General features: G+C 46.2%; 2 protein-coding genes across 8 annotated transcripts in view; both read right to left on the bottom strand.

The window, feature by feature from the left end:
• The window catches only part of RBM4 (RNA binding motif protein 4), a 14,351-nt gene extending 10,410 nt beyond the window's left edge, over positions 1-3,941 (bottom strand). For 2 of the 5 annotated variants that reach the window (XR_011472945.1, XM_070427598.1), the window contains exons 1-2: positions 3,834-3,938; positions 2,484-2,906 (exon numbers count right to left, since the gene is read on the bottom strand). Coding sequence is in view for 4 of the 5 variants with exons in the window: in XM_070427598.1 (XP_070283699.1) it covers positions 2,484-2,895 (412 nt within the window). In the remaining variant the exon portion in view is untranslated. Of the gene's footprint in view, positions 1-2,483; positions 2,907-3,833 lie in introns of all 5 variants that reach the window. The other 3 variants (XM_070427595.1, XM_070427596.1, XM_070427597.1) reach the window with 3 other exon arrangements.
• Positions 3,939-20,883, bottom strand: RBM14 (RNA binding motif protein 14). 3 transcript variants are annotated; one of them, XM_070427592.1, is made up of 3 exons: positions 20,459-20,883; positions 13,038-14,493; positions 11,399-12,266 (listed from the first exon to the last, which is right to left on the bottom strand). In XM_070427592.1, the coding sequence occupies exons 1-3, from the start codon at positions 20,793-20,795 to the stop codon at positions 12,059-12,061; spliced, it is 2,001 nt and encodes a 666-aa protein (XP_070283693.1). In that variant the 5' UTR covers positions 20,796-20,883; the 3' UTR covers positions 11,399-12,058. The 3 variants fall into 3 exon arrangements, with proteins under 3 accessions (XP_070283695.1, XP_070283693.1, XP_070283694.1); XM_070427593.1 differs by lacking the exon at positions 20,459-20,883 and adding an exon at positions 19,979-20,401; XM_070427594.1 differs by lacking the exons at positions 11,399-12,266; positions 13,038-14,493 and adding an exon at positions 3,939-4,026.

The following is a 20,883-nucleotide window of genomic DNA, read 5'->3' as shown; positions in this document are numbered from 1 at the left end:
GTTCATCTAACATTACAGAAAGTAGTAAATACACAATTTCATCTGCAAAATAAAATTAGGTTCTGGGAGGCTAGAAAACGGAAAAGATGTGGAAGGACCAAAATACTAAAAAAGCCCTGGTTTACACATTGGTAAGTGTAGGTTGCAGGTTAAGAGTTAAGATATGCAATTAAATACATAAGTGCTTTAAAGTGCTAACCTGTGTCCCTCTGGCATTTGCCCACAGGACCACTTTGGCATCTAACAAAATCATAAGAAATAGGTGTAACCAAGGAACCAACCAAATACATCCAAAATATAAAAGATTATTAAATGTCCTGAGATAAGCTAGTTTTTAAAATATCTATATTTTTATATGACAAATAAGTACAGTTCACCCTTTAACAAAATGGGTTTGAACTGCGTGGGCCCCCTTATGTCCACATAATTCAAAACTGGTATTGTCTCAAGAGCCAACTGTATTTTCAACTGAGGATGGGAATCCACTTATGCAGAAGACCAACTGAAATTATACTAGGATTTTCGACTGTGGAGTGGGCCAGCAGCCCTAAACCTCGTGTTGTTCAAAGGTCAGCTATATATCCAATATTGAGAAACTGAAATGGGAAAGGACCACTAATATATAATGCTATTCTACATAAAACTCTACGAGGCAGCATTAAGGAGAATAGCTAATAGTAAGAAAAATAGGACAAGAATAACTAAGTATAGGTAGCAGAGAGCCTAGAGTTCAAATGCTAAAGGATTTGTCCTGAATTAATCCACTGTACCTCCTTACACATAATTGCTACAAGCAGACACCAGCACCTCCTCTTCTATGACTGCACTTAAGGATAAAAAAAGTGTCCAAAAACTAGGTATCAGACCACAAACCCTCCACAGGAGCAGCATTTTCTCCTAATTAAGTGGTTGACACAAAATAATTCTCAACTTAACAATTAAAAAGGAAAACAAACTAAACTCTAGAGACCTGTGACATTTCTCCTTAATAATTAATGCACAGCAACACCTATGATTACTTGGGGGAATGATGATCAGACCTCCAGCTCTAAGAAAGGTCCAATTTGAGGGAAATAAACAGCAAAGATAGCAGCAATTATTCTTAAAAAGAGAAGTTCTCAGGAAAAGCAGCAGCCACTACCTGGTTTGGACAAAAAGGTTGGAATGTAGGTTAAAAGTGTAGCAAGGAGTTGTGGGAATAACCCAATAATTTGGAAGCAGTTACAATCAAAGGGAAAGGGCTCTTTTTGACACTGGGGACCCAAAGGGGGTGAAAGAAGAGTTAACAACTCACCATGATTACCACCCCCTTCATGATTGCCTTTTGGCACAGAAGCTTAGATCTTAAACCATAAAGACACCTTCCAAATAAAGTGACAGTCCACAGCATAACTCATACTGCCCTCCAGGCATACTAAACAACCCATCTAGTCAAGACTTCAAGGTAACACCCATTTAAGTACTCTATTCATGAAGGACTTTAGAAGTCCACGCCCCCCGCCGCCCCCCCCCAACCAGTGAAAAAAACATTGCCATTACTGCCTCCCCCATATCTCAATACATCCTCCTCAGAAATCCTGAAATTAGCCTTTTAATTGTAGAGTGGCCTCATCTTCAAAAGAGAAAATCTTGGTAAGAGCACCAGGAGTAACCGTAGCCCTTTAAAGACACCTGAAGGGTCCTGGGTTTGATTCCGGTCAAGGGCACATGCCTAGGTTGTGGGCTTGTGTGCTCGGTCCCGTGTGGGTGTGCAGGAGGCAGCCAATCAATGATTCTCTCTCATCATTGATGTTTCTATTTCTCTCTCTGAAATCAATAAAAATATTTATTTAAAAAAAGACACCAATTATCTAAAAACTAATTATCTTTACTGAAAAATTTTGAATTGGTGTGAGGTGGAGTTTAACAGGGATTCTACTCTTAAATGTGTTGCTTAAGCAGCTTTTGCCAGGTTCTTTGAATAAAAAATGATGCATGATTCTGATACAGGATACCTTGCTTTATCACACTTTCAAAGATTTTTTTTTCCAAGTTGAAAACTCTCCACCGCAAAAAGACTGCGACTCTCTTTGACTCCCTTTGTTGCAATACTGGCTTCATTGCAGTGGTCTGGAACTGAGCCTGCAATATCTCCAAGGTATGCCTGTACTGTGCTCTGCTACTCCCTTCCCCCCACCCCAAAGACATCACTAGGCAAATCTTCAGAGGAAAGTACTGCAGCACTAATAGCAACAACAACAACAAAAAAAGCCTTAGGGGCTCCAAACTAAAGCCAAGTGGTTTTTTTCTCCCAGAGTCTTGTTTGCCTAAGGTAAAGCCTCTAAATCCCAAGCATTCTCCATTTTAGGTTCATCACCCACACTTACTCTTGACCATCAGCCAGCCACCAGCTCTATTTCTACCCCAAACCCCTCCCTTGACTTATCCAACCTATTTCTGCACACAGCCTGTGTTGAGCCCTCTTCCCAAAGAGGGTGGTTCACCTTGAAACTCTGTGTTGTCGAGGCCCCTGATGGCCTCGACCGCATCCTCTGCCCGCTCCATGTGTACGAAGGCATAATCTTTCACGATGTCACACTCGATGACTGGACCGTACTCTTCAAACTTGGCCCGAAGCTCTTTGTTGGTACAAGTGGGACTGATGTTGCCCACATGTAACTTTGTGGAGGTTTTGCTCTTATTCTTGCTGGCTTCCACATTGATGTTCACCCCGTGCAGCTTGTAGTGGTGCAGGTTGCGGATGGCATCTTCTGCCGCCGTCTTGTCCTCTATGTGCACGAAGCCGTAGTTCTTAATGATGTCACATTCCAGCACCTTCCCGTACTGCTCGAAGAGTGTGCGGATCTCCTGCTCTGTGGCCTCCCGGGGCAGGTTTCCGATGAACAGCTTCACCATCTCGACACTGCCTAGATGAGAAGAACAATTTTAACAAGACCTCCACACCCATCTGAAAAAAGAGTACTATCATCTTCTTTCACTCTAACAAATGTTTCCAAACAGGGTTCCCTCTCTCACAAAACCACCTCCAAACGATAACAAAGGGAAGTGGGAATAAGGAGGCCCCCTACAGTACCGGCTACAGACCTATTAAGGAAACGAGTGTAATAGAGGGGCCCTAATACACAAAGGATTTGATAAGAAATAGTTCCAAACAGGAATGGAAATGAAAGCCTAAGTGCAGCGCTACGGGAACTGGGCTTTTCTATCCGTGATAAGGATAGTCAGAAAACAAAGGCCTAACTACTGGCTGGCTGGATTGACTGCCTGAAATTATGAACTGGCTCTTCCTCTCATAACCGAGTAACCACCATTTCCGGAATAGTGGGCCTTAGAATAGTGGGGTTTTAGAGTTTCCTCTGGAAGGAGTGACCGGGCTGACTAGGGCCAGACGCGAGGGGGTGAGAAAAGTACGGGAAGCGCTGGAGTGCGTTCGGAACGCCTCCCCGGGCTCCTGCAGAACCGAGAAATGCGTGGCCAGAAAAAGGGGGCTCCATACTCCTGAGCCCGACACCAATGTCTCAGGGCCAGAAAAACTCTCGAACCGGGCTTGCTATCCCCAAGTCTACGGGAAGCGCGGTTACCGCGGTGGAAACCTCGAGGCAAGAAACCGAACCAAGTCGGATACAGCGCAGGGTGGGAGAGAGCAAGGTATTCTCGGGGGAGGTCGTGGGGGGAAGGGACGCTCTACGCTTACCGCGAAATGCCGAGCACCGAAATCGGCTGTTACCGGTGCGGAGGCCACGACCCCACTAGGATACTCCTGAAGCCCAAGGGAGTGAGAGAAGATTTAACAGAGCAAAATAAGGGCAGTGGAGGGAGTCGGAGTCTCTCACCCGCACGGGAATCAGCAGGAACTCTTCCTCGCGGCGCCGATGCTTCTGACAAAACGCTAAAATGGCGGCAGTCGCAGCAGTGACTCTGGGTAGAAAGGGGGCGGTATCTACCACCGATTGGCCACTCAGTAAAGTAAAAGGCAGGCGTTCGCGCAGATCCTCTTCCTGATTGGTTGTTATGAACGCCAATTACCTGAGAGGCCGGGAAGAGGTGGAAACGTCAGTAACGCCAAGTTCTTAGGCGAAAGCCAATGAGCACCAACCTCGCGCAGCAGAAGTCACTGATTGGGTAAGGGTTGGCTTGCGGGAGGAACTACGAACGTGGGGTATGCCCGCGGGGCTCGACCCGCCATTAGGTGAGCGAGTCAGGGCCCAGGTGTGGCGGTCTGTAGCTGCAGGGCGCCAACTCTGTGAAGCTTCATTTCGCCACTTCCTCGTGCACACCCTCACAGTATTCCGCGCTCTATTTTGCCTTCTACTCCAAATTTCTCCCTCTAACCTCCCAAAACACCCCTTGCAGCCCCGATGTTGCGGACCAGACCTTTATGCAGACCCAAAAGTCGGTAATAACGAAGCGTTTCACTTTTAAGAAATCAACCTCCTCCTTTGACCAAGATCCATCCTGTTGCCCTGGAGTCCCGGAGCTCCCCTAAATTAAAACTATGTTCATAGGTGGTAATAAAAGGAACTCTAAACGGTTAATGGACGCAAGTAATTTGGGGTTGGGGCTGCATTACTCAGGAAACGCTGAGAAGTCAGACAAGTTCCCCCAGGAACTAGCCTCCTGGAGTCCAAGATGAAGCAGCAGCTTCTGTGTGTGTGGCCATGGAAATTGAGAAAACATCCCACCCTGCCCTGAGAAAAAAATGGAGCAGCAAAGTTTTTTTATTTTATTTTATTGGGTGCCATCAGCCAGAGCTGTAAGTTTAAAATCCTAGAATGGACCTTAGAGAGAAGAGCCTAATCACAACCAGCTAACAAACAAAATACAATCAAAACATTCTCCAGAGGGTCCAGTTCCCTTATCACATTTTCTTTCTCGTCCTCTGGCTTCTTCACATAACCCCATATTCATTGAGCAAGCAATGACCCCTTTGCAAGGCAGTTTTTAAAGAGGGAGTTAATAAAAGAGGAATGACAAATACTAGGTAGAAGAACTTAAAACATGATAAAATCAGTGAATTGTTTAGGAGAAAAGGGATCATCAGGAGTGAAAATGACAACAGAACATACTACGATCCAAAGCAGTCCCTCCAAAAAGTGGTGGGGTCATAAAGAGAAAGGCAAAGCAAGGTTTTGGAAATGGGTTTTAAAACCTGACATAAGCCCTGCCGGTGTGGTTGAGCGTCGATTCCCACCCAGTGAGGGCACGTGCCCAAGTTGCAGGCTTGATCCCTGGTGGGGATCATGCAGGAGGCAGCAGATCAATGATTGTCATCATTGATGTTTTTCTCTCTCCTCTCCTCTCCGAAATTATATATATATAAAACAAAACCCCTGACATGACTCCAAAATCAAATGGTGGAAAACTGGACAATAACTTATTCTAGAGTGGGAAAAGGTAAACCCCAAACCGCAACATTTACACATGTGGTGGTCACTAATATTGGTCCATTTTCATTGTGGACTGTGATGCTGATACTGAGTAAAGGCCGTATGATCAGTGATGAAGAAAAGCAACTCCATGTTGGTCAGCTGCATGTGTGCCCACATTTTGGAGGGGCCAGCATCAGGAAGTGGTTACAAATCATCTGGACAGGGAAATACATCTGGTAAAAAAAATCCTCTCAGCACCTTTCAGTTTGATCTTCCAAAATATTTGTATCCCAACTGCCCTGGACATAAACTTCCTTCCAAAAATACCAAAGCATATATGAAATCAACTCTATGAAAGTAGTAATCTCTCCAAGCCCACAGGAGACTAGGAATATATTCTCAGGATCTCAATTTAAGCCGGTTTGTAGACCACTGCTCAATCCCATTTCCCAAACCAATTACTTGATTTACCTTCTGAAAGGTCTCTAGGTTGTTATGTTTCCTTTTCCAAGTTCTCCAACTGAGTAAACCACATTAACTCATCCCCCTACTTTTTAAAACCCATTGCAATTTGAAAACTTTCAAACTCACCCTACCCAATCTGGTTCTTGCCAGAATATCCCAATTTCTTTAACAACCACACACACACACACACACACACACACTCCCCTCACTACCACTCCCAACTATGTTACAGAACACTTGCCTTTTGTCCCCACTTCAGACTGTAATGTTCTTTCTCCAGGGTCTTCACTTTCCACCCCTCTAAAGACATTTCCCTACTCCAACCCTATCTTGGCACTCTATCCCATGAATCCATGTTATTTTTCCAAATACTTCAAATCCACTTGAAATCCTACTTGTTTATTCATCTTCTGCCTTCCTCTCACCTGTCTCAAGCAAATACTTGTTCTACAAAGACAGGACCTATTCTTATTCCCTATGTCCAGTGTTAGAATTGCATCTAACACATGGTGGGCACTCAAATTTGTTGACTAAATTAACAAATGAATGAATGAATGCGTGTTAACTTCTTGATAACCAAAACAAATGACTGGATTTCCAGTTAATATCAGCTTAAGATGGATACTTATTTCTAAAAACAAGCAGGTGCACCCTAGCTGGTTTGGCTCAGTGGATAGAGCATTAGACTGTGAACTGAAGAGTCCCGCATTCGATTCCGGTCAAGGGCACATGCCCAGGTTGTGGGCTCAATCCCCAGTAGGGGAGCATTCAGCAGGCAGCAGATCAATGATTTTCTCTCATCATTGATGTTTCTATCTCTCCCTTCTTCCCTTCCTCTCTGAAATCAATAAAAATATTTTTAAAAAATAAATAAAAAACAAACAGGTGCCCCAAAGCCAGGAGGTAACCTATGCTACAGCTTTTCATCACCAGGATTATCAGCTTGACAAATGCTGCAAAATGAAGCTTTAGATAGGAAAATTTATAGCTTGAGTGTTTCCATAATGATCATTTAACCAATTGTATTTTACCAAGTACTAAAGGAGCTTAATGTTTGTACCTTAAAAACGATTAAAGGATTTCTATTTTTATTTTTACATTAAAGTTTTAAGTAAAGACATCTAGTCCAAATCCTCTACCATACCACCTCAACTATAGAAAATGGGATTGAATGGGATGTTTTAAAAGTACCTTGTCTAAAACATGTAGGTGCCATTTTACTTATTTTTAATTTGCTGACCAGATTACTAAACCCCTAAAAAGTAAACTGACTTGTCCAAAGTCATCTAGAAAGCTGATGTTCTGTTAGAGTTAAGCATAATTGTATGTTCTGGCTGCAAATCTTGATGGAATGAAAGAACCTGGAGCCTGGACTCTCTAAGGGAAAATGAGGGACAAATCCAAATTTAGGGAGAGAAACACTGGTGGTGTCAGTTAAAAACCACTCAAATATGAGTAAGCAATCTGGGTTAATTTCATACCCTTAGGGGTGAATATAGTTTATACTCCTAATAAATAGCTGGCTCCTAGTCCAGAAATGAGTTACTGGTCCAATAAGGGCTCAAATTAAAAACCAGTATTCTTCAGGGAGGTTCAGAGGGAGCTCCAATCCCACTCCCAGCTACATGCTCTTAGCCTCCCCTTAATGTATTCGCAAGCCCATTACCTTTCCTCTCCATATCCAGAGAATCTGTTCCCAAGACAATGAACACTGTTGCCTGAGAATGGAAGTGGCCCAATCTGGTGTGGTCTAGTGACCTACATCACTCCTAGGTACCTTGCCCTACAAAATCCACTGCCTTGCCCTAGCCGGTTTGGCTCAGTGGATAGAGTGTTGGCCTGTGGACTAAAGATTCTGGCCAAAGGCACATGCCCGGGTTGAGGGCTCGATCCCCACAGTATGGGGTGTGCAGGAGGCAGCCAATCAATGATTCTCTCTCATCATTAATGTTTCTATCACTCTCTCCCTTCCTCTCTGAAATCAATAAAAAAAAAAAAAATCCATTGCCTTCACTGTTACTCGATATATTGCACAACTACATCCAAATTCCTTTGCTCAGCTGTGTGCTCCACTAGGCCATCCCAACTCCCTAGAACAGTGATGGCGAACCTTTTGAGCTCGGCGTGTCAGCATTTTGAAAAACCCTAACTTAACTCTGGTGCCGTGTCACATATAGGAATTTTTTGATATTTGCAACCATAGTAAATCAAAGACTTATATTTTTGATATTTATTTTATATATTTAAATGCCATTTAACAAAGAAAAATCAACCCAAAAAATGAGTTCACGTGCCACCTCTGACACGCGTCATAGGTTCGCCATCACTGCCCTAGAATGTCCTAACTCATTTCTATGAGATGAATGGCACGTAATGAGCAGTGACTATATAGGAGGACCTACACTTGTGACATGTTCTCATTTGATCCTTCCAACAGTATTATCGTAATGTTTACAAGTCCTGGACGGTTCAACTCCTTGATCCATCCACTACTTTCTAACCATATGATCTTAAGTTACTAAACTATAGCCTCAACTTATCCATTTATAAAATGGGTTTAGGAATGCCTAATGCATTTGGGTTGCATTTAAGTTAATACATGAAAAGCACATGTTTCAATAATGTTACCTATTGTCCCTATTTCATAGATGAGAAAACTGAGGTAGAGTTCCTGACATGTTCAAGATCACACAGCTAAGTGGTAGAACCAGGATTCAAACTTAGGAAACCTAATTTTAGAGCCAACACCCCTTAATCCTTCTCTCGGTGCCAAGTTAGTTTTCAAATCAAATCCTAACTCCAGAGTTTCCTCTAATAACAGACTGCCCCATCTTCTCCTTCCTAATTTATCAGTCCCTTAGCATTGCTTATTACAGTAACAAGTTCATTAAGGCAGATCCTGCTTCCCTCGACTATAAATTCCTCAAGGTCAGTTCAAGGACTCAGTTACCTAAATACTGTATTTCCAGCATAACAGACACAGTATTTCAAATGACTGTGAGCTAGACTTAAAAAACTAAGTCATTTAAGAACTCTTTTTTCCAGAGAACTCTAGATTCTACTTTTATGACATTTTTATTTTTTAACTTTTTTTTACTGTTTTTAGAGAGACATGGATTTGTTGTTCCACTTATTTATGCATTCATTGGTTGACTCTTATATGTGCCCTGACAAGGGATCAAACCCACATTGGGATGATGCTCTAACCTACTGAGCTATCCAGCCAGGGCTCCTTTATAACCTACAGAATTTGGGTGAATATACATTTTCCACCTGCCACCCATCTTATCTTCTCTATTACCCACATTAAATACCATATTAGTCCATAAATCTAGGACATTTACTTTCATTATAACCTCAGCCATCCCACATTAGTCAACTTACTTGGCTTAATAGAACAATATGACCAGAGAACTAACAGTCTGTGTATGGACTTCCACGTAGCTTAACTGATAGACATGACTAGAAAGATTACCTACCCATAGGATATCACATGACCGCTCAGTGATAACCCCATTATCTCCAGTAAAAGGGGTGGGACCCCAGGTTTATCCCAGACAGAATTTCAAACAAGGTCCAAACCTCAGAAAAGCAGGTTGATGAGGCTAGAAGCCTCTACTGGTATGTTCCAGACATAAATCAACTAAAACTTCTCAGAGTTGTAGAGGTGACAGATACAAAAGTGCAAAGATCTGAAGGATGCTGGGAGCCCATATTCCCTACCCCTCTTCCCAAAACACAAATGTCTGTCCTCCCATTCACTCAACCCAACCATCTCCAAGTTACAGGACCCTGAAAATCAGAAATCCACAAAAAGCAAAGCATGAATGGGCTAGAAGGTGAACACAGGTGGCATAATTTAAGAGGAGAGAGAATTTTAAAACAATCTGCAAGGAAGAGGAAAGTGACAAATAATTGTAGCTCCTTCTGGCTTAAACAATGAGAAGCCTCAGGGCTGAGGCAGCAAGGGCATCAGCACTAAAGATGACAGGCAGAGTGATCATCTAGGCCAGGTCAACCTGAAGAATTTGGGCTAACAATACAGAACATCAACACTTGGCCCCAAGAGCACATTAAGCGGTTTTTCATTGGAACACTCACTGGAGAAAGGAAGACAGAAAGCCACATTGACAAACATTACAAATACACAGGCCACAATCATAGCCCTATAATCAATCAACTCTCCATTTTCATGGGTAACAACCAGAGCTAAGCTTGTTAGCTAGACCCTCAGATCACCCACCCTCAGTGCATAAAAGTGAGAAAACTAGCAAACTCCCCCCACCCCAGTCCTGCAAAGAAATTAAAAGGAGCAGCGAAGCACCTGAAGGCAAAGCAGTGAGCAGGAAAAAAAAAAAAAAGGAGTTATGGTCCCAATACCCTGAGATTACCCTAGTAAGCATCCATAAGAGCTCATGGTTAAAGATCATCCACTTGCTTTTGCCCATGGGCAGAGGGAAGAGAACATCTGGGGCAAACTACTCTATCACGGGCAAATTCACAAGAAACCAGCGAAGGAGGCATTAGAGAACCCACCTGAACTCCACTTAACTGATGATATACACACCTCCCCAAAATTGCCTTCCCCAAAGGAACATCAGTAGGTTGTCCTGTTATCACCCTACCCAACCATTCTTCTTCCAATCATCCATCATTAAACATGAGCCTCCCATCTTATCCCTGGCTGGAATTCCCTAGTTTTTAGCCAGGTCCTCTCAACTTCCAGCACTTGAGTGAAAGTACAGAAATTATCTTTAATTCCTCACCCTATCCCAGCATCCCTACTTGGTTATGTTTGCACCTCAACACATTCCCAGAGTCTATCTATCATGACAGCTTCAAATATAAACCCAGCAAGTAAACATCTGGAAACCCTAGTAAATGGAGATAGGCAAAGTGAGTCTCATGATGGTAGGGGGCGGGCAGGACGCAGGAAGGACACGCCATGGTGATGTTCAACAGGCAAAATACCAGGTCTGTGACCAGAATCTCCCGTACCTTCTTCCAATTGTCCGTCCCTCCTTTCTCCAACCACCGGGCAGTATCAGACACCAACATTACCCCCACCCCACTACTGGCTCCCTTCCATTCCCAGTCCCAGCCGTCACTTGAGCCCACGGCCTAAAGGATCCACTAGTCTCATAAGCACCAAAGCAGCCCTTTCCCCACTTCTCACTTGAGAAGCCAAACCCCAGAACCACCCTGCTGCAGCACAGGTTGTTTCTCAACTGGAAACAAGTCAAGGAAAATGGTCAAGCATAGGCAGAAAAAAATGGGCAATACATTTTCTGCATTGGGGTGTGATTAAATCAAGTTGAGGGCTGAAGAAGCAGCGTAAGCAAGTTGGTCTGGACAATCCATTCTTAAAGATGGCAGACCAGCAGGACGACAGACTATGAGCTAAATCCCTCTGGGCAGCAGAGAAATCATTCTAATTTCCATGTCAAATCCCCTTTCTCATCTGCCCTGGGTTCTGTGGCTGCCTTCCCTTTGGCCATCATGTCTTCCTGGATGTCAAACTGGCTCCTCTGAAACTGAGTGCAATCAAGACAATGACAACCAGGTTTCCAAACTGTAAATTGCCCCAAGTTTTATTTATACTCCATACAAAAGGGAAAAAAAATTAAGTTTTTCTAACACCACCTACTTGGGGAGATAGGGAAGTGGGACTGTGCGGCTCAGCATCAGCTAGAATATCAGGAGTCGGTAGGAATTTGGATATACACCAACTGACTATCGCAGCAGGAACTCAGTCTCAACACAGTCTGAGGGACAGGCAGTGTCCCCTGGACTGCTGGCACAGCGTGGCGTATAGGAAATGGTTAAGCTAACCCTTTCCTGGCCTCCCTCATATCTAAAAAGAAAAAGGCGCCGCGACCTCAGCTGCAGGTTGATTCCCCATCCAGACAACCTTAAATATCGCGCACAAAAATAAAAGGGAGCCAGGAAAAAATAAAAACATAAAAGAAACTCCCATCCTGGGGAGATGGGAGGCAGGGGAAACCGCAGATCTAGAGCCAGTAGCAAGATTTGCTGCTGAGGCGAAGGAACAAAGTAGGTTACTACCAAACACTCAAAAGGATCGTGTCCTGGGGAAGGCCCACATGGTAGAGGGGATGAAAATCCACAAATGGGCGAGGTATGGGCCAGTGGTTTTAACCTGGGTCTGCACCCTACCCCACTTCTCTCCTTCCCTCCCTGTAATGCCCCATCCCAGGATGGCCCTACATGCGGCGCTGGTAGCCAGAGTGCATTTGAGCTGCCCGCAGGTAATCATTATAGGAGCCCGAATAGCGTGCGTAATCGGAATGAGCATCGGGCAGGCGACGGTAATCCAGCGAGGACTTTGTCGGCGAGCGGCGGAACGAAAGCTGCGACTCTGATAAACGGCGGTAATCAGAGAGCTCGGCTAAACGCCGGTCGGAACCATACCTAGTCGAGAGAAGAAGACAGTTGGTGAATGAGACAATTGAGGGGAGGGCTCCAGGTGGGCGTGGGGGAGATGCCAATGGGGAGAGGGAGGGTGTGATCACACTGGTTTCCAACAAACAAGAATTTGTCAGAAGGCTCATCACCCTATCCAGGGCAAGAAATCAAGCCTGGTTCAACTCAGTGGGAAACCAAGCCCGCCAATGAAGCCCTCCCTTCTGAACTGGCCAAGGTGGATTTTGGTCTACATCCCAAACCACAAACTATCCCCACCCTTGGGTCCTGTAAAGAAAGACCGTGGTTGTTTACCAACAGAACGGCGGACGAAAGCAAGGTCCCCTACTTCCCACAGAGTGGACGCACCTCATATACCTTGCCTTCAGCCAATGAGTGCCAAAGGGACTACTCTTTCCAACCTACCCCCACCAAAGTCAGGACAACCACATAACAGACTTAAGGATCCTACAGACAGTGGGAAAGGCTATAGGCCACAATCTTGCAGGCCGTAGCTCCAATGGCAGCTGGGGCTAGCCTAGACATGTGACACTTTTCCCAGCCTGACTAGCTGGTACCACCCCAGGCTGAGCACTAGGCTCCACCTGAACCTTGGCGACCAGGAAAGTTCACACACATCATCCCCTTCAGCCTTTGGACATCCCACGGGAATAGAAAAGATCAAGGGAGGGACCGATGGCTCCAGTTTCCCTCCCATGCCAACCTCAGCCCCTTGACCTAAGCCCCAGCTGGGGGCAAAGGCAGGGGGGCATACAGTACCTTTTCGACATGGCGACAGCCTTTTTGTAGGGATCGTCGTAGCTGGCCCGGGGTGGGGAGAGGCGGGTACGCTCATAGGGCGGCGGGGTGCTGTTGGCGTTGGCAACGGCCCCCTGGGACATGGATAAGTAGGCTGCAGACGGCTGGCCTGCCCCATCATAGGCATTGCCCGGCTGGCCACGGTAGGAGGCAGCAGCCTGGGGATGCTGCTGGGCAGCATAAGAAGCAGCCAATGAGGCTGATGACTGAGTGCGGTAAGGACCTGCCAGGGTGGCAGAAGGCTGGGCCCCGTATGCAGCTGCAGCACCATAGGAGCCAGTGGCCGCAGCAGCTGACTGAGCCCCATAGGAGCCTGATAGGCCCATTGATGCTTGAGCCCCATAACTATTCAGTTGTGTTTGAACAACCGGCTGGGCCCCATAGGACCCAGCCATTGGGGTAGCGGCTTGTGCAGCATAGGCAGCTGGCTGACTGGCATAGGCAGCAGCTGTACCTGGCTGTGCCACATAGGCAGCAGGCTGGGAAGAGTAGGAAGCAGCCTGTTGTGCAGCATATGGGGCAGACTGCGCATTATAAGAGGCCGAGGCCTGGGCATTGTAAGAAGCTGCCTGGGCCCCATAAGCCAGTGAGGAGGCTGCAGACTGGGCCCCATAGGAGGCTGCCTGGGCCCCATAGGAGCCTAGGGAGGAAGCTGCTCCCTGGGTGTTGTAGGAGGAGGCAGCCGCACGAACCCCATAGGAAGAGGCAGCCTGTGCGCCATAAGATGGTTGGTTAGCATAGGAGGCCAGGGAGGAGCCCTGCGCCCCATAGGAGTTGAGTGAGGAAGCTGCAGCTGCCTGACCCCCATAGGAGGAAAGGGCCGAGGGCTGGGCTCCACCATATGGGCCAAGCGAGGAAGCTGCAGCAGATTGGGAGCTAGGGCTGGCCAACTGGCCCCTATATGGGGCCCCAAGGGAGACAGAGGGCTGAGCGCGGTAAGAGGCTGCCTGGGCTGTCATGGGCTGAGTCCGATAGCCGACACCCAAAGAGGCAGAAGGCTGAGCCCTGTAGGCAGCTCCCAGTGACACTGAGGGCTGGGCCCTGTAGGTGGCTGGCTGGGCCGTCAGAGGAGCCACATAAGAGGCTCGGGGAGGTGAACGGCGCAGGGGGCTGCGGTCGCGACCAAAGAAGGGTGGTGTGGGCTGACGGGCTTGCCCATCAAAGCCACCAGTGCTGTTGCCAAAAGCCTGCTGGTAGTCGAAGGTGGCAGAGAAGCCACCAGCTCCAGGGAATGCCGTATCCCCAGCCCCTGGTTTCTTGGTCTTGTCCCCAGACTGGATAGCCAGGCCAGGCCCCTTCTTCTGACCCTTGGTTGAGAGTTCCACGTTGATGCGCTTGCCCTTCACTTCTTTGCCGTTGAGCTGCGCGATGGCGGCTTTGGCATCTGCTTCCTTCTCCATGTGAACAAACGCGTAGTCTGATAAAGCAGCAGACAGAGGGTTAGCAATTAGGGGGGCAGGGCATGCTACCCAATGGGTCCCAAATTGGACACAGCAACAGCACCCAGCTGTTGCCAACTATCTCCAGGCCTCCAAACCCTCCTCTCCAGGAGTTAGGTCATAAAACGTGACTCCCATATACAAAGCTTCTGACTGTCGCAAGCAGCCACCTTTGCCTTTGGCCTTCTCCCATTTTTCCCTTTCCCCTGCCACCTCACCCAACTTCCTGGTGAGAGAAGAAAGAGCAAAGATGAACTGCAACACGGGATAAAAATCTTCACAGCTCCTGTAAGTATAAACCAAAACGCAAAACGCAAAAAGGGTGCCTGGATCACTCAACTATTCAGTATTCTCTACCCAGGGTCACCAAACACTACAGCTCACCTTTGAGGCTTAACACTCAAACACTGGAAATGACTACCTATGTCTTGGCATGATTCATGTCTCAGGCTAGGGTTCAATTAAGGCAAAAGAGCTAGACTGCAATGCACAGTGCATGAAATTCTTCTAATATGATCTCCCCTTTTCCCAAAGTACTTCCCAGTTTCCAAAGCACTTTCGTGCACAGGACTTCACAACAATCCTGTGAGGTAGGCAGAACAAAGGATCATTCACCCCATTTTACAGGTGGGCAAACACGCTCAGAGAATTTATATGGCTTGCCCCAAATCAAAATGTGTTAGAGCCATGAACAGAATCCCAACTTTCCATACCAGTCACTATACACAGTCTATTCCTAAGAAGTCAATGAATAAGGCAGGAATGTATAATAATATGACTAGAAAGGGGAGAAGCTGGACCCCATGTAAGCCAACAAAGTGTGGGAATGCAAACTAAGCCTCCTGGCTGAGTTCAGGCCCAAGTCTCCTCCTGTAGGTTACATTACATCCTCCACTGGTTCCTCTTCAAGGGGAAAGCCCTTGGGCTCCTGTTCACAGAGCAGACGTTTACAGGAAAGACTTGGTTTCTCAGCTTTAAGGCGAAAAGCTGCAATGACTACAGCAGGCTCTGCTCAACACATTACCCCTGAGGTCCTCATTCAGGATCTGAATGAGCTATGGTGGGATAGGCTCTAAAACAGGACGTTGATTTTGCTTGGCTGGTGTGCCCCAGTGGTTGAGTGTTGACCTATGAACCAGGTTCGATTATGAGCTTGATCCCCAGCGTAGGGCGTGCAGGAGGCGGCCGACCAATGATTCTCTATTATTGACGTTTCTCTCTCTCCCTATCCCTTCCTCTCTGAAATCAATACAAATTTTTTAAAATAGGATGTTGATCTCAAAGACCTATGTATCTACCACATAGAAAGAAAATTTTAGGAGGGGAAGGAGTGGGAAGAAATTCTTTATTATATTCAAACTCACAAACCATAGTAGTGTAAGCAGGATATGAAAAACAGTGATAAGATCATGCTTGTAGGAAATAAAGCCATGCAGTTAACATCTGGACCTATGGCTACTTTAAGATACAGCCCAAGTACCAGGAGCCCATCCCTCTCATATCAGTTTAGGAAATGTAGAACTACCTGGATGAAATTATTAAGGTTCCATTCTTGAAGATAAGAATTATTTTTAATGGCCTTAAATAAGTGTCCTAATTTCTAGAAACTTTCATATTGGAATGCCCTCTCTAGCTGCTTCTATAGAGCAAGTCATTTTCCTGAATCTAAGGCAATACCACCAACCGACTCGCATACAAATGAGAATAAAATTTCATCAACAGGTGGAAGTCAGAAGAATGGTATTACACAAGGAATCATGGGCTTGGAGCTAAAAGTCTTTAGTTACAGATCCAAATATCACTGATTTCCTATAAACTCTTAAAGGACTTATATTTTATTTCTCTATCTGACAAATCTGCCCTACCTACCTCAGAATTAGGAGATTCAAATGAGAAGATAAGCCCAGCCAGTAAAGCTCAGGGATTGAGCACTGACCCATGAACCAAGAGGTCACCAGTTGATTCTTGGTCAGGGCACATGTCTGGGTTGCAGGTTCCATCCCCAGTAGGGGACATGCAGGAGACAACAAATCAATGTTTCTCTCTTATCGATGTTTCTCCCTCTCTATCCCTCTCCCTTCCTCTCTCTCAAATCAATTTTTAAAAAGAGAAGATAAAAGTGCCTTGTAAAGTAAAAATAACTACATGATAAAGGATTATGATGATTCAATCCTAGGAATAACTACAGTCTTATCTCACTACAGAATATTATCTTCCATCTCTAATAAAACACAAGAGATACAATGCCATCTATATGTGTAAACTTGGAACTGGCCAGAGATGATAAAAGTACAAATTGAACTATCACACTCTCAGTCTTCACATCCCCATGGCCAGAACCTGATTCCTTATCTACCAATTGTGAAAAGCAAAAATGTTCCTTTCCAAACCTGATCAGTGGCTCAGTTGGTTGGAGCATTATCCCATACACCAAAGGACTGCTGGTTTGATTCCCCGTCAGCACATACCTAGGTTGTGATTTGGATCCCCAGCCACCTCGCGTACAGGAAGTAGCTGAGATATTTCTTTCTCTCTCTTTCTCTCTCTCTCTCTCAATAAACATGTATTTTAAAAAAGTATTCCTTTTGGCCTAGCCACAGGACACCACCAGAATTGTCCTCTGATCTCTCACCTCAACTTTGGGTAGGGTGAGCTAAAAATAGGTGCTGGTGGTTGGAAATCTCTTTAAAAGCAGAGAGTGAGCTGACCCTGAGGAGAATGGCAATACCAACCTGAGAATGTAAAGGCAAGCAGAAAGCAGGAGCTTGTAGGCAGATTAAGGAGAGTGGGAAAAAACCTCCAGGCACTGTGAGGGAATAGTAAAGAGCCATACTATATTCCAGGCTAACCTGAGACTAGAATGAGCTAGGGAAATAAACACCCAACAAAAAAATTGCAATGGGTTTACAAGAACAATAGGACTGTCTACTCCCTACTTAGTCGGGTTTTCTTGAGACCAAGTTGTGAAATTAAGATTTCACACGTACAGTTCCATTAACCGCCCACCAGAGCTACACAACTCATTTTTTAAAGCCATCAGATACAATTATAACCAGTTTATATCAGAAATTTCCTAAGCCTGATATTGGAGGGAATAGGTTGTCCAAATGACTCAATCATATCAGGCTAACCAATCCTATCAGTGAATAGCCAAGCACAGACCTAACCCTATCAAAGATTCTGGGAACCCAACTACTCCAAGAAAGAAAAAACAGACCTAGAGAACTCCAAAGACCCACCTACCTGACCTGGAGAGCTGGTTCAAGGAACAGTGACCTATGAAGGAAATCCACACATTTAAAGGGAATAGCAAGCAATGTTTTACAGAGCTCTCCTGATTATCTGGTGGCACTACAACTCTTCTAGTTCCAAGTTAACTGAATCCAGAAAAATGAGCGTTCTTATCCTAAGAAGAGTAAAAATCTCTAACTTGAAACTACAGAGCTATGTATAGGAGAAAAGAATGGACACACACAAAAAAAGGATACGAAACAGTTTCCTCTCCTGCCTTTTAGACCTCCCTGAAGTCTGAATGGTTCCTAGCTGTCAGGGACTGATTCTCTTTCTTTATCTTTCAACACCCAACAGAATATAGCTGTGGAAAGTGGTTGTAATCTGCTGTTGCTACAGAGACTTTTACTCTACAAATCAAATCATATCTAAGCAAGCTCCTGGGGTAACCAAGCAACTGTTTCCCCCCTGTAAAATAAAACAGAACTGGTTGTCCTGTGCTATGCCAAGTTTCTGTGCTTTTCCAAGGTCTGACAGCCAACACAAGATTCAATAAGATGCCCATTCCCAGCCCAGGAAATAAGTAAGCTATTTATATAGCCAGAGCTAGTTTCTTCTACATTCCCAACTTAAAACCTCACTTTCCTTCATCCCAAAGCCATAGAAAGGCACCAGGGAAGTATATCATGCTAAAATCTCTCCCATAGTCCCTTATACCAAAGTCTATCAGGAGGTATTACATTATCTGCATAACTACAAGTAACAGCTGACCACCACTCCCTGAGGAAATCAAAGCATTTCTAATCAAATGTTTACAAAGGTACAATACGCACAAAACTTTCATTCTAAAGCCAAGAGTTCTAAAAACTGCATGCAGTTTACACTTCACCCTGCCTTCCACTGCCATTTCAGCGTCTGTCCCAAGCAAATTTTCTGCTTTCTCGACCACCTGAAAGCAAGCTTCTTGACCAATGAGTCCCATGGAAACTGTCCCTGAAGATGCCAGTTTCTAGACTCCAATCTTGTAGCCATCCTGCCTACCAACCACACACACACGCAAAAAAATAGGTCAATCTAACACAGAATTCTCATAATGAGCCACACATACTCCCATCCATTTATTTCCTGGCCAGGTGCCCAATCTGAGGCTCTTCCTACTCTTTTACTCTACACAAAAGCAAAAATCCATGCACCGTACAGCCTGCCTCAGAGCACCCAGCAGGAAAGCCTGAATCCGGATAGTCGTGGACTTGCATAACCTGAGTTGAGGAAAATAGAATGTAGTATTAATGCAGAACAAATAACTGATCCTAGGAGTGGTGACTACAAACCTTTACATTTCCCAGTTACAGAAAGGACAAGGAATGGCCCCAAAAAATGTGCCTCTCCAGGACAGCAAATAAAGTATCTTAGTGGAAATGAATAAGCACCTGCACCCACATTTCTTCCCTATCCTCAAAATTTCTCACACAGGGTTATGAGCTCGTATGAATTCAACACCAGGAGCAGGGCATCAGATACTCCCAGTTCGCATCCTCAAAGATGGCAGGGCAAAGTTAACTCTGATCTGTTCCCAAGTGGAGCAGAGACTAGCCACATACACAAGGGCTGTCCCACCAAACCCTGCCAATATAAAATAAAAAGAGCTTAGGGTATAAGAACCCATACTATGATTTTTAAAATATCAACTAGGTTCCAAAACGGAGGTCGGGTCTAAACTATGGTGATACATTTTTCTCGAAGTCTAAACTTAGGGATCTGCCCTGAGGATTAGACTAGTCGAGCAAAGTCAACTAGTAAGTAAATCTGTTTAGCCAATGTTTAAGGAAGACCTCTCACAGGCCCCTTCCCATGTTTGCCCTCAGCCACAGAGTATGTCCCCTTGCAAAATCACCAAGCTCATATAAAAGAATGATACTGCCCTGGGGCACAGGTTTGGCAAGTCAAGTCTACGGAGAAGGGGCCTTCATAAAATAAGCCTCCTTCCACATTCGAAAAGTCGGGATTTCCAGTATATAGATGCAAAATCGAGTCCAACGGGGGGGAAAAAACGAATTTGAGGGAGCTGGAAAGCGCAGAGTTGCCACGCCTAACCCACCTAACAATACTGAAAGGCCAAAGTGGTGAGGAAGGGGCCCCTCTGGTACCCACGAGTAGCCATACCCATAAGCACCCCATGCCACAAAATACTAAAAAGATCCCAGCCCAAGAAACGTCAAAGGGCCCCGTTACCTTCCGCTCGAGAGCATTCACCGGGAGGGTACACGAGGGTGGTCTTGGGGCGTCAGCCCCCACCTTTTCCCTCTTCCCACGCTCTGACCGACGTCTGGGGAAGCGGAGAGATCTTCCCCGATCCGTGATCCGGCTCGTGCCCGTCACTTCCCAATTTCCGCTCGGTGCCAGGCCCAGAAGAACAGTGGAAGGCGCGCCCCCGGTACACCAGCAAGTCTCTCAGGCGCGTCCCCGGCCCCGTAGCTCGGCCACTGGACACGGCTCCCACCCAGAGCCGCTTCCTCCCATTTTGTGAATGGTGCCTGGGCCGCAGGGGAGGAGGGTGGTTCTACCCATCGCGCCCCCAACAACTCCGGGCTCGCTCCCGCGGACTGGCCCCCCCGACCCCCAACCGCGCCGTGACCGACCCCCGGGAAAGGGGCGTGGCTAACAAGCAGAGTGCCCCGCGCGCGCCCGCCCCCAAGCGCGCCTCCGCGTTACCTTTCACCACGTCACACTCGATGACGCGTCCGCGGCGCTCAAAAAGGCTACGCAATTCCTGGCTCGTGCATGCAGCCGACACATTGCCCACGAAAATCTTCCAAGTGTTTAGAGGCCGTGGGCGCGACATCTCCACCACGAGCGCGCGCCCAGGCCGCAGCTCGTGGCCATGCAGGGCCTCGATGGCGCGCAGCGCGCCCGCGTTCTCGCGCATGTGCACGAAGGCGAACTGTTTCATGACGGCGCAGCTCATGACTGTGCCGTAGGGCGCAAAGAGGGCTGCCAGCTCCTCCGGCGTCGTATCCGCTCCATCGACGTTTCCCACGAATATCTTCATTTTGTCGCTGCAGTCGCCTTCCCGGAGAGCCGGGACCTCTCCGCAAGCGACAAGCTAAACGTCCGGCCTGCCGGCAGTCCTCCCAGGA

Source organism: Myotis yumanensis, unplaced genomic scaffold, assembly GCF_028538775.1.
Source record: "Myotis yumanensis isolate MYYU_CA2020_CCGP unplaced genomic scaffold, mMyoYum1.0.hap1 SCAF_10, whole genome shotgun sequence".
NCBI classification, from domain to species: domain Eukaryota; kingdom Metazoa; phylum Chordata; class Mammalia; order Chiroptera; family Vespertilionidae; genus Myotis; species Myotis yumanensis.
This window is presented reverse-complemented; position numbering and strand designations above follow the sequence as displayed.